The 12,521-nt window shown below is 34.7% G+C and overlaps 2 protein-coding genes across 6 annotated transcripts in view; one reads left to right on the forward strand and one right to left on the reverse strand.

The window, feature by feature from the left end:
* Nucleotides 1–9,358, forward strand: part of GNPDA2 (glucosamine-6-phosphate deaminase 2) — a 41,908-nt gene extending 32,550 nt beyond the window's left edge. For 2 of the 3 annotated variants that reach the window (XM_054729316.1, XM_054729310.1), the window contains one exon: nt 6,999–7,132. In XM_054729316.1, coding sequence (XP_054585291.1) covers nt 6,999–7,114 — 116 coding nt within the window. In that variant the 3' untranslated portion in view covers nt 7,115–7,132. Of the gene's footprint in view, nt 1–6,998; nt 7,133–9,321 lie in introns of those variants that run through there. The other variant, XM_054729304.1, reaches the window with a different exon arrangement.
* GUF1 (GTP binding elongation factor GUF1) overlaps nt 1–12,521 on the reverse strand; it is a 35,670-nt gene that overhangs the window by 19,041 nt on the left and 4,108 nt on the right. For 2 of the 3 annotated variants that reach the window (XM_008140264.3, XM_028143736.2), the window contains exons 5-15: nt 12,048–12,125; nt 11,743–11,826; nt 9,746–9,810; nt 9,017–9,220; nt 8,335–8,474; nt 7,076–7,199; nt 6,582–6,714; nt 5,620–5,763; nt 4,392–4,525; nt 2,946–3,047; nt 1,987–2,106 (exon numbers count right to left, since the gene is read on the reverse strand). In XM_008140264.3, the coding sequence (XP_008138486.3) occupies nt 1,987–2,106; nt 2,946–3,047; nt 4,392–4,525; nt 5,620–5,763; nt 6,582–6,714; nt 7,076–7,199; nt 8,335–8,474; nt 9,017–9,220; nt 9,746–9,810; nt 11,743–11,826; nt 12,048–12,125 (1,328 nt within the window). Of the gene's footprint in view, nt 1–1,986; nt 2,107–2,945; nt 3,048–3,225; nt 3,375–4,391; nt 4,526–5,619; nt 5,764–6,581; nt 6,715–7,075; nt 7,200–8,334; nt 8,475–9,016; nt 9,221–9,745; nt 9,811–11,742; nt 11,827–12,047; nt 12,126–12,521 lie in introns of those variants that run through there. The other variant, XM_054729293.1, reaches the window with a different exon arrangement.

Genomic DNA, 12,521 nt, shown 5'->3' on the forward strand with positions numbered 1-12,521 from the left:
CTGGCAGGCAGAAGCAGTTAGGGGCAATCAGGAAGACAGGCAGGTGAGCAGTTGGGAGCCAGCAGTCCTGGATTGTGGGAGGGCAGTTGGACATCCCTCGAGGGGTCCCAGATTGGAGAGGGTGCAGGCTGGGCTGAGGGACACACCCCCGTGCATGAATTTCGTGCACCAGGCCACTAGTATTGGCATAAAATTTGTTTCCAAGACTATATAAAAATCATGGTTGTATTTTACTACCACTAATACATTAGATTTGTGTTAAACAAGAATTGAATAGTGATTTCCATGTGAGGAGATAATTCTGATTTCCCAGCATTATTCAATCAAGGGGGAAAAATAGGGAATCACTGCAAGATATTTTCTGTACTTTCTGTTACAGAGCAGCTTCTTCAATGCTCTGATTTATACATCATGTACAATGAAAGACCAATTTCCTACACAAATTAGCCTATCTTCCATGTCTCCAGAATCACATGTGAGGTCTGTATTATAGAAAGCAAAAGCTTAACATGAGATTAGCATTCCTCTCTCACCTCTCTGATTTACAACCTGACTAACTCGGAGGAATGCTTCTAATAAAAACTGTAATTTAGTTTTATCTTTTGGAAGACTATCTCTAAAACCTTTGTAGTTTCAGTTCCTATCCTATCTAATAAAGCAGGAATATTCTAATTGACCATCATGCCCCAACAAGGATGGCGGCGCCCACAGCCAATAAGGAGGGAATATGCTAATTGACTGCCGCACCCTCAAAGATGGTGGTGCCCAAAGCCACAATATGGCGGCACCCAGTCCCCTCAGCCCTGACAGGGTAGCAGGTGCATGGCACGCCCAGGCCCACTCCCAGGCAGGTCCAGCTGCTCTGTGCGTCTGCCTCTGGAGTCCCCCAGTCCCCTCAGCCCCCCAGCCACCCAGAGCCAGCCCAAGGTGCAGGCAAGCCTCGGATGGCGGCTCCCCAGCTCACCAGGGACGCCCAAGGCTCAGGTAATCAGGGCCGGCTGAGGCTTGTGTTGCCGGCAGTGGCAGCAGCAGAGGTGTGATGGGGGCGTCGCCTTCCCCTGATTGCCAGGTCGCCTCCCGCCCCTGAGGGCTCCCAGACTGTGAGAGGGGGCAAGCCAGGCTAAGGGACCCCCCTCTCCAGTGCATGAATTTTCATGCACCGAGCCTCTGGTTAGTTAATAATCTACTTAAAGGGCTAAAACCATAAAAACTTTACCCAGGAAACTCAATAATCATTCTGTAAAATAAGTGAAAATTAAGCAAATCCTCCAACCCATATATATCCTATTTATACATATGAATAATATCACCCCAAAGTGTTATATAAATAATTAAAAGTAACAACCATCACTTAAATTAGTGGAATTAAGAGGTTAATGTTTCTACAAGTACTAATAAAGCTTACTAGTAACCCAGTGATTTTCAACCTTTTTCATCTCATGGCACACATAAACTAATTACTAAAATTCTGCAGCACACCAAAAAATGTATTTTTTGCCGATCTCACACACAAAAAAGTGTACTTTGATTCACTTACACCAGATGGCTATTGTGTTGGCCATTATCCATTTTTTATTTGACAATCTTAAGGGAAAAGAGGTCACTGCCCCTGACTAAATAGTTATGTATTGCATGTTTTGTTTTGCTTCATATGTTTTTATTGATTTCAGAGAGGAAGGAAGAGGGAGAGATAGAAATATTAATGATGATAATCATTAATCAGCTGCCTCCTACACGCCCCACATTGGGGATGGAGCCTGTAACCCAGGCATGTGCCCTGTCAGGGAATCAAACCGTGACCTCCTGATTCATAGGGCGACACTCAACTGAGCCACGCCAGACAGGCTTGCATGTTTTAAAAAGTCTTGCAGCACACCCGCTGAAAATCACTGGCGTAGGCCAAAGTTAAGTTAAATTTTTCAACATTTCATTTCCTGGGTATATTATTTCTAAAACCCACCAGTAACAAAAATGAATTCAACTCACGTTTCTCTTGCAATGATTTTACTTCCAATAGCAGCTTGGATTGCTATTTCAAACAGCTGCCTAGGAAGAGAATCCTTCAGACGTTCACATATGGCTTTGCCAACAGTATGTGCTTTGTCTCTGAAGAGAGAAAATTATTTACTTATACTAAGTAAGAATGTTTAAGTAATATTCTAGTCCATATGCATAATCAATCAATATAAAGGTGATTCCTTAAAGAGGTTCAAATGGACCTCATTTACCATAAATACATATTATCACTTACTCTCTGATTATTGCAAAAATAACATGATTTATTACAGAAAATGTAAAAAAAACATACATTGAGGGAATAAAAACCATTCTTAATGCCCTTACCTTCACCTATACAAAACCACTGTTAAACATATTAGAATGTTTATGTTAAACATATGCCCTTCTAATTTTTCTACAGACTGATTTTTACAGTTCAGATTATAGTTTATTCTACCATTTTACTTAATGAGCATTTTCATGTCACTAAATAATTTACAGTTTAGTCTTAATGACTTAAAACATAATTTATTTTAATTTATTTTAATAATTTATTTTAATCAATCCGCTACTTCTTGAACACCTAGGTTATTTCAATTTTCATTATTATAAATTCCTTACGAAGAGAAAAACTTTTTATTCTCAATTCTACATCTATTATAAAAATAAAAAAAATTTCTTTTACTTCATCTTACATAGTAATCAAAACATTTCTTCCCAGGACACTATTCTTTTGATTATCATAACTCTAGTCTCTTTTTATATTTTAACAATTTGAAAAGAGAAGCATGAAAAAAGAATGGAAACAAAAACTAGTACAGGGAAATTTAATTAATTACTTTTAAATTTTCAAAATGTAGCTGTCAAATAGAGCAACCAATAACTAAATAAAAATATGTAAACAGTGGTTACTTTCACATTTCATGACCAGTTTCTATTCTACTTACTTGTGTACAATAGTGATCAGCTCTTCTACAAAATTTCCATTCAGTAGAATATCCATTTTTACAAGTTCTGCAGTCTGGTAGCCTGCATCTTCGTAATCAAAACTAACAAGGAAAAATGTTCAAGTAATAGATTAATTTTTTTTTCTTTTCAAAACATCTTTTTTTCTACACCACCATACCTCCCCACAAAGATTTAACTTTCCATCAAAATATTACCTATACATTCCAGATGAATGAATCTAACTGATCACAGTAAGGAACAAATCTCATCTTTTTTTTTTTTTTTTTTTACGGTACCCTGACCAGGAATGGAACCCACAACCTTGGAGTATCCAGATGATACTCTAAACAACTGAGCTACCCAGTCAGGGCCAAACTTCATCATCTTTTTACTTTGTGAGATGAGGGTCAAAGGCAGGGGAGCATCCTCTAAAGGGAGAAGGGAAAGAAACTGATGAGCCAGGCTAGGAAAATGGACCACTGAAGGCAAATGTCACCTTCTTTACAATGTTCCCTCCCAGCAACTGGCTGGCTGTAAACAATAGTATATACTAATGGATTCTTCTCAGATTCATAAGGTTTTCTGTGTAGTTTTCTATTTCCCCTTAAATAAATGCTATGGCATTGACAAAGAGCCACTAATAAATGAGACTTATGGATTCAGATTTGGTTTTTCAGTTTGAACCTTCACAGGGCTTTTTTGAGGATGAAATGAGTTAATACATGTAAAGAGCTTGACCTGTACCTAAAAAGTGTTTAGAACAGAGCCTAGCACATATAAGCACTTAGTGTCAAATATTAATATTTTTTAAATATATATTTTATTGATTTTTTACAGAGAGGAAGGGAGAGAGATAGAGAGTTAGAAACATCGATGAGAGAGAAGCATAGATCAGCTGCCTCCTGCACGCCCCCTACTGGGGATGAGCCTGCAACCCAGGTACATGCCCTTGACCGGAATCGAACCCAGGACCCTTCAGTCCCCAGGCCGACACTCTATCCACTGAGCCAAACCGGTGAGGGCTCAATATTAATATTAATAATATGGTCAAGGCTTACATGCTAATCAAAACACAGGTTTAACTTATAAAACGGCAGTCCAATGAAAGAAAATCTCAATTATGCCTGCATGTCTTTCCAATTATGGACAAGAACAAGTATATTCCTATTGTCATAATTTTAAAACAAGCTGGTACCTACAGCTGCAAATGTTTGGTTCCTAAACCACAACGGTTGCAGGGTGATTGATATTAATACTCTCTAAAACCAGATTATTGCCTAAAGTGTTGCTAAAATCCTTTCTTTCTTCAACAAACATCATTAAGCATTTACTGTATGAAAGATACCATGTTAATTGCTAGGCAAAATAGGAAGAGTAATAAGATACTCTTGCTGGTCAATATTTAAAACACACACAACTGTTTAAGTATCTGAATTGCCCATTACCTAGCATATCCAGAAGACAAGGATTTCAAAGAATCATAAAAATCCACCACAATTTCATTCAAAGGTAGGAGATATTTAAGCATAACTCTGTTTTGATCAATAAACACCATATTCTTCTGAACTGCTCTTCGAGCCTAAAAGGGCAGAAAAAAATGTGTTTAATGATCGCCTATTTGAATGACGATTTGAAATAAATATAGACAGATGCCAATTACCAATGTAAATATTTCCTTACAAATGCTGATGAGTGGACAAAATGAAGGAATATTTCTTTAATGCCTAGTAAAAACTTGCAAGCAATATTTTTAATACAGAGAATCATTTTGTATTTCAATTATGGTATACACCAAAGCTTTTAGTCCTTTGGATTTAACAATTTTATCTTTTTTAATCACACAGTAATTTAACAAGTCAAATGTAACTACAAAGGAAGTTCTAATTGCTTATTTTATAAATGAAGAAACCTAAGACCAGGGAAATTAAGTGATTGACCGAAGTTATAATATAGTTTGTGATAACAATTAAAATTTCAGTCTACTAGTCATCATTTTAGAGTTCTTTCTAATACATTCAGAGTATTTCAAATAGGTATTTTTTGAGGACCATGATTATATCCAGTTTTTGGTATAAATCATTTATTACAATGTGGCGAGGACTAAAGCAAAATGGAAAACATCTTCCAATTAAAGGTCTGTCAAGTATTACTATTACATTTCAAACTATATTCAATATCAAATACTCAAAAAGTCTAAAAGAAATTATACTTTTATCTACTCAGGACAAATAAGCATCAAATTTCTTTTCTTTGGGCTCATTTAAAATAAAAATGTTTTTAAATCCTCACCTGAGGATATGTTTTTTTACTGACTTTTAGAGAGAAGAGAGGAAGAAACAGAGAGAGAGAGGAAAACATCAATCAGTTGCCTCCCGTAGGCACCCCAACCAGGGATCAAACTAGCAAACTGCTATGTGCTCTGATCCAGAATCAAACCCGAAATCTGTTGGTGTATGGGATGATGCTTCAACCAACTGAGCTACTGGACCAGGGCTCAAAATGATTTTTAAAGTACATATATACCTATATCCACATGTATCTAGATAAATATTGATATCTCTATATATGTATGAAAACTTATTATAAAATTCAATGTGCTCCACAGAGAGAAATCTTTCAAAACTGCTAGAGGACTAAAATTTACTTTTATATTGAACTGTATTACATTTATACCTGACAAAGCATCATTATTTTTCCAGTATATTCATCTGGTGTTATAATAGTGCCCAAAACAACTGGCTCCAAATATTCTGTTACTTTTGATTTATCAGGGAACTGTGCAGGATTGATTATTGTAATTTCCTTTTCTCTGTATTCCTAAAAATAAAGAAATATCACCAATAGTTAAAACGAAATCTGAATAAACAATAACTATGTTTTAATTTAAAGTATGTTAGAATTTATTTTGCTATTGAATTTGTTGGAATTAATAAAAACAACGGAATCCCTAAAGAGTAGAATATTATCTTAATGTGTTTTAGATTTAAAAGTCTACCAATTGTAATCATTTAATATTATTAAGCAATATATTCTGATGATTCACATTTATTAAACATATTTTATGTACAATTTTAAAAAGTATGATGTAAGAATACATTTTCTTCTACCCCTTATAAGGCATTATAATGTTTCCTAATTTTGTTGGAAAATACTTAAAGTTGTCAAAGTTACTATTTCTTTAAAATAAACAGATTGCCACTTAGATAGAATACAGTATTATCCCTATCATTAACTTAAAATCTAAAATTTCCTACACCAGGTAAGAATGAATGTTTCATTTGTAATAAGATCAATTACTTAGGACCAAAAATATATTCATCATCTTGCACTGGATTTAGAACAGTATTTTTATTCCTAATTCAGTAACAGATTAGTATTGATAACGTGGTTATTTTACCAACTAAAACATTGCATAAATTATTTCTCATGTAGGTTCTCCAACATTAATCATAAGATAATTCAATTTTTATTGCTATTAATCAAGAAATATTTAGTTTTAATAGCTAGTCAGCTAATGGTATACAAAGTGTCTCTTGCATTCTGCATACACGCAGAAGCATATACACACACATTTAGTTTTCGGATTCACAATAGTACCTTTATTAATAGTACTTTTATCGGATTCACAATAGTACCTTTATTAATTTTGCTGATGAAAGAACAGCTTTATATGGAACAGTAGGAGTTGTCAAAATAACAGAAGCATTATATTCTTGTTCTAGTCGCTGGTTGAAAACTTCCATATGCAAAAGTCCAAGAAATCCCAATCTGGGGAGAAAAAAACCAAACCCCAAAATGTTTATGTCCCATAGACTCTATTTTCTTTGATGAATATATTGTTACTTTGTGGGAAAGGGGTATATCATAAGAGTCATTCAAGCAATTCACATCATAATGAAATGTTAGTATAATTTCATTAACTAAGATTCCAGTGTTCCATTGGGATTCTATTTAAAATTGCTATAAAACTTACCTATAGAAGATGAATCCACAGCGTAAAATAGGCAGATATTGTTTCATTTCACTTTACACTAATATGAATTTATTTTCAGAAATGTTCCAAAGCAAGAAACCATTTAAACTTTACTTTTCAATGAACATGGAACGGTACAATGTAGTTGAATCTTACCTCCAGCCAGCACCTAGGGCAAGGCTACTATCCCGATGAACTGTCACACTGGAATCATTTAAGGTCAGTTTTTCTATAGCACTCTTCAGGTTATTATATTCAGACTGATCCACAGGGTACATTCCTGAGGACATGAGAATTTCTAATTATCACATGTGAAAAGCTGACAAAGGAACAAAATATGCAATGCTTCCAAGATCACAATTAGTCACTTAGCTTTTAAATAACTTCCTTAAATTTCACTCACCAAAATATGTTTGCAAAAAAAACAAACAAACCTGTAAATATTAAGTTACACTGACTTTAAAGTATCTTGCAAGTTTCATAGCCTTAATGAATTTATAACCGGATTCATACTTAAAGTCATGTTTTTATGATTTTGCAAAAATGTCAGGAAAACAAAAAAGAACCATGAGAATTAGGCCTAGGAAAATACATTGTGCTTATTTCAATAAACAAAAGTGGAAGTCATTCCACAACCACAAATGAGACTCCATTAACGGATAAAAAAACAGGAGTAGAAATGAAAACTACGCTGAATTCTGAATTCTCTATGGCAGATTATCCACTAAAATCAAAGATAAATTTTGCTTTTTTCAATTCACTAACAAAAACTACAAAGTTACTGATTCATCAGATTCTCTTTCATCTGACAACTCAAGTCCTCACCTCTCAAGTCCTCCAAAAGCCAAATGACTGACTTTGCCTGACCATGGGGATCAAAAACGTTCGTCATTCGCAAAGAGAGATACTTAAGGGAGAAAAACAAGGGCTGGATGCAACTTGATGACCTTCAATCACGTCTTCCTTTTTCAAATATCTGTAATTCCACACAGTTGTAGAAGGTGGCGAAGTTATATATATGTGAGGTGACACTATTCTCTGCCATATCTACACTAGTACAATATTAAAAGAAAGGCCAGCTAAAGGGAAGGTACTCAGTGATAAACTAATTAGAAAAAGATTTCAAATATAATGACCTGATATTCTAAGGAAACAAGTAGGAAATTCTTATTACTATGCTCTTTTATATATCAGAGAGCTTGTTTCTTAAGTCCTAAAAAAATTTAGGAAATTATCTCCTACATAAAGTTTTACTACACATATGAAATTAGCTAATATGTAAATAGCACACACACACACAAACCAAAAAGGATTTCCTGGAATTAGCTGTTATTTAAAATGAGCATTTCTAGTAAATTTTATTTCGATTGACAGAATAAGCTGACCCTCATCCTTTGACTTTGTGAGCTCCTCACCTGCAAATACCATTGGTTTCGCTGATTTAAACCCAGGCAAGGGCTCCACTGGTTGTTTATGTAAATACAATGTATCTCCTATTTGTGCTTCAGTGACATCTTTCATCCCAGCAATCAGATAGCCCACCTGTCCTGCATATCTAAATAAAATTATTATATGGAAATATTTACTCCTTTAATGTTTCAAGTACATACTCACAATAAGCTCTACCTTCCCAGGAAATGATCACTTTCCAAACAAAACCTCATGAAATGGAAACTAAGTGCTACATATCAATTCTCAACTCCACGGATTATCAGCAAAGGAACACTCCATGCCTTAAACCCCATTACCAACAATAAGCCCAGGCCCTTTTCATGACGATGCCGGATATGATTATAGATATGGGTGAAGGAACTATCTCTTTCACTGTCTCATCAAATGCATCAAAATAGAATCCTTATCTGCACTGAATCACAAAATTAGTTATGACTAGACAAAAGGAATAAAAATATATCAAATTATTATCCTTCGCACATGAGATTCCTTTCAAAAGATCATTCACTAGATAGGTGCTCTATATAACCAGGTTTTGGTTTTTTTGAGTCTTCAAATTGGGACCATTCTAAGTATACCAAGTTGAGAAAGAATGAGATAGACATACAAGTGTATTGTACTTATTTACTAATGTGTATTACTTACAGTTTATGAGTTGGCTGCTCATTAGGATTCAGAACTCCTACTTCATTAACTTCATATGTCTTTTGAGTATGTGCAGATACAATTTTATCTCCTTTTGAAACCACTCCATCAAATAATGCTACATTGGCTATCACACCCCTATACTGGTCAAAGGTGGAGTCAAATACCAAAGCTCTCAGGGGACTGTTGCGATGTACTTTAGGACTATTAAAAATAAGTAAAAGGTAAATACAGACATGGTAAATTAAAATCTTAATAATAAAATGCCTATGTTTAACTCAAATACTATGCTTCCTTTATTCTAGTACTGAAGAAAGGTTGACGACTGACAGCCAAAATAAAAAGATTTCTATAAAATAAGGTGTAATGTCTATTTTTATATGTTTTAATTTAACCTCAAGTTTTATATAAATGACTTTTAAATTACTTATAAAACTGATGACATGTATTTGTTCAGTATTAAAGCAAAGAAAAATAATTGTTAATATATTCATTGTAAGTCTCCTTCTTACAATGATTGTTAAGAACAGATCCCTATCATCCTTTTTTTCTTTTCTCTTTTTTTTCTGTACTATATTTGCCTTCCATGTTACTAAAAATAAATTTAAGTATTTATTTTCTTTGACCACAGGAGTATATTTACCACATCTACTAAGCTAAAATAACAGATCAAATAGATGGTTTTTGTGCTATTAAAGATAAACAGTACAGAAATAGCAGAAGACTTACGGGGGTATTCTTTCGATGACTGCCTGAAGAACACTTTCAACATTTGTTCCAAGTTTAGCAGAAATCTAAAAATATATGTGTAAAAACACAAACATTTAAACTTAAAACTCTACCTTTTTTCTATCCTGGTGACAGAACTTTATAATCACAGTAAAGAAAGAATTCTAACAGTTATCAATTTGTTTGAAGATCGTCATAAAAGGAAGCACAAAGTAAATAGTATACTGACAAATGTCCTTCCAGTACAGTTAGGTGTTTCTATGACTCTTGGATTAAATTACAAGAGTATTCTGATTATGATGTTGAAAGAGCAGTGGACTTTGACCCATACATACTTCTTTGAGCTTCAAGTTCTTCATCTGATAAATAATCATTGATATTTTGCCTAAGTTTCAAGGTTATTGTGTGGATAGAATAAACACTATATGTAGATGGCATGCAGGTAATTTATAAGGCATATCATTACTATTGTTCTCACACTGAAAAAGCAAAAGACTCAAAACACATGTGCATGACTGACCTTTACCATTATCAGTAATTGGACTGTCTCTGAAATCTTGATTTCAAAATCCATTTCCTGAATATCACCTCCTATCCTCCAAATTCTCTGTGGATCAGTTTTGAAATTCAGCAATAAAGACATTTTGGGCTAAATCTGTTTGGGAGCATATACTGTGCATCTTAGGATGTTAAACAGCATCCATGAAATCTCATCTATCTACAAGATGTCAGCAGCAACCCCAATTCCCCCCCAAAAAAACGCCTTCAGACATTGCCAAATGCTTCCTGGGGGGCAAAACTAAACCCTGAGAGAACCACTTCTCTAGGTTCTAGTACGTTTAAATAATCCTTTAAAATTACAACCTCTAATCCACTGAATGGACTATTAAAAATTATCCATTAATCCTCCACTCCCTCATTTCCCAGCTGAGACTCCAAGCTCTACTACTTACATTCACTGTTCAACCACTTTCTATTCTCTATCATAAGCAGATGGTAAAACCCCCACTGTGAATGCATCCCACTATATGCTTTTTCTATGCTTATAAACAGAGTAGCTTAACATAACTGGAGAAAAATAAAGTTAACTGTTCTAGCTAGTTCCTTGTGAATTCATGACCACAGATCTCACTATGTAGTTAACACTTCCTGGCAGTCCCAGGATGCATACCCTGGTAAATTCACATTAACACTCAGTAAAAGTAGAAGCTACACATTATAGTGTTGCACTGACATACTTACTACAAAAGCATGTAACACTGCAGTTTGGCTGTGGCTATTTAACACCCAAAACAGCATTAGAAAGGTACATTTAAAAATTCAAATTTAGCCCTAGCCAGTTTGGCTCAGTGGACAGAGTGTCGGCCTGTGGACTGAAGGGTCCTGGGTTCGATTCCGGTCAAGGGCTCAATCCCCAGAAGGGGGCATGCAAGAAGCAGCTGATCAATGATCTCCCTCATCATCGATGTTTCTGTCTCTCTCTCCCTTTCCCTTCCTCTCTGAAATCAATAAAAATATATTAAAAAAACAAATAAAAATTCAAATTTAAAATATAGTATTAACTTTGACATAAATAATATCTATTGTATCCTACCATTATTACCATAGCTAGCTCTTTTATATGGAAAAAAAGTTATCTCTCAATCTCAAGAAAACGTACAAATGCCTTGAAATTAGTTTGAATGTGCTGTTCAAAGAAAATATTTCCATAGATGCAAAATGGGCACATATTAGGTAACTAGATCTGTAATCTTAAGAAAGTGATTAACATCTTTGAGCCAGTTCTTTCAACTGGATCTCAAGAATAATTCCCATCTGTCCTAACCATGTAATAAGAATTTCTGGTAAGGATCAAATGAAATATTAGTAAAAAGAACTCAGTAAAACTATAAAAACATGATATAATAATGGGCTATCAAAAAGTCTAAATTTCATTTACACCAATTAACTGAGATTTTCAAAATTATAACCAAGTCTTAAAATAAAGGTATTTTTACCTTAATACATTCATCACTTGGAATATCAAACACCTTTTCAATTTGTTTTACAACCCTTTCAGGATCAGCATTCTTCAAATCTATCTTAAAAAAAAAATAAAATTCATTATGTCTTAATTTATTAAAAATAAAGTGTATTTCCTACTAAATAGCATTTTACGATAGTTAAAAGCATAACTGACCCTGCTATGATTTTTCTTTCAAAAGTATTAAAATAATTTAGGTACAGGCTATACAATTTTAATAAGCATGGCCACGTTTACAAAGTATAGAAATAAATAGCATTTTTGTGTCATTGTAATTACCTTATTTATAACTGGAATTACCGATAGCTGTGCTTCAAAGGCAAGAAAGAAGTTTGCTACAGTTTGGGCTTGAATACCCTGGAAAAATCAAGACACAGGATTTCTACCATCTATCACAAACTTATAATTCAAGACAATTCCACATCTTCACCAAAAGCAGAGGTATAAGACAAAATATGGTACCTATACTTCCATGCATCTGGATATTCTCTGTGAAATTCCTTTCACTTCAGGAAGCATTTGTTAAAGGGGACTATGTTAGGCTTAGAGACACAAAAGTGAAACACAGACCCTTAAGGTCATCAAAGCCTACTACAGGATACTAGATGCCTCATGCACCAGTAAGGTCCCTTGGCCTGGCCTGCGGGATGGGGCCGAAACCCGCTCTCTGACATCCCCTGGGGGGTCCTGGATTGTGAGAGGGCGCAGGCCAGGCTGAGGGACACCAGTGCACGATCAGAGCAGGGGAGGAAT

Source organism: Eptesicus fuscus, chromosome 2, assembly GCF_027574615.1.
Source record: "Eptesicus fuscus isolate TK198812 chromosome 2, DD_ASM_mEF_20220401, whole genome shotgun sequence".
NCBI classification, from domain to species: Eukaryota; Metazoa; Chordata; class Mammalia; order Chiroptera; family Vespertilionidae; genus Eptesicus; species Eptesicus fuscus.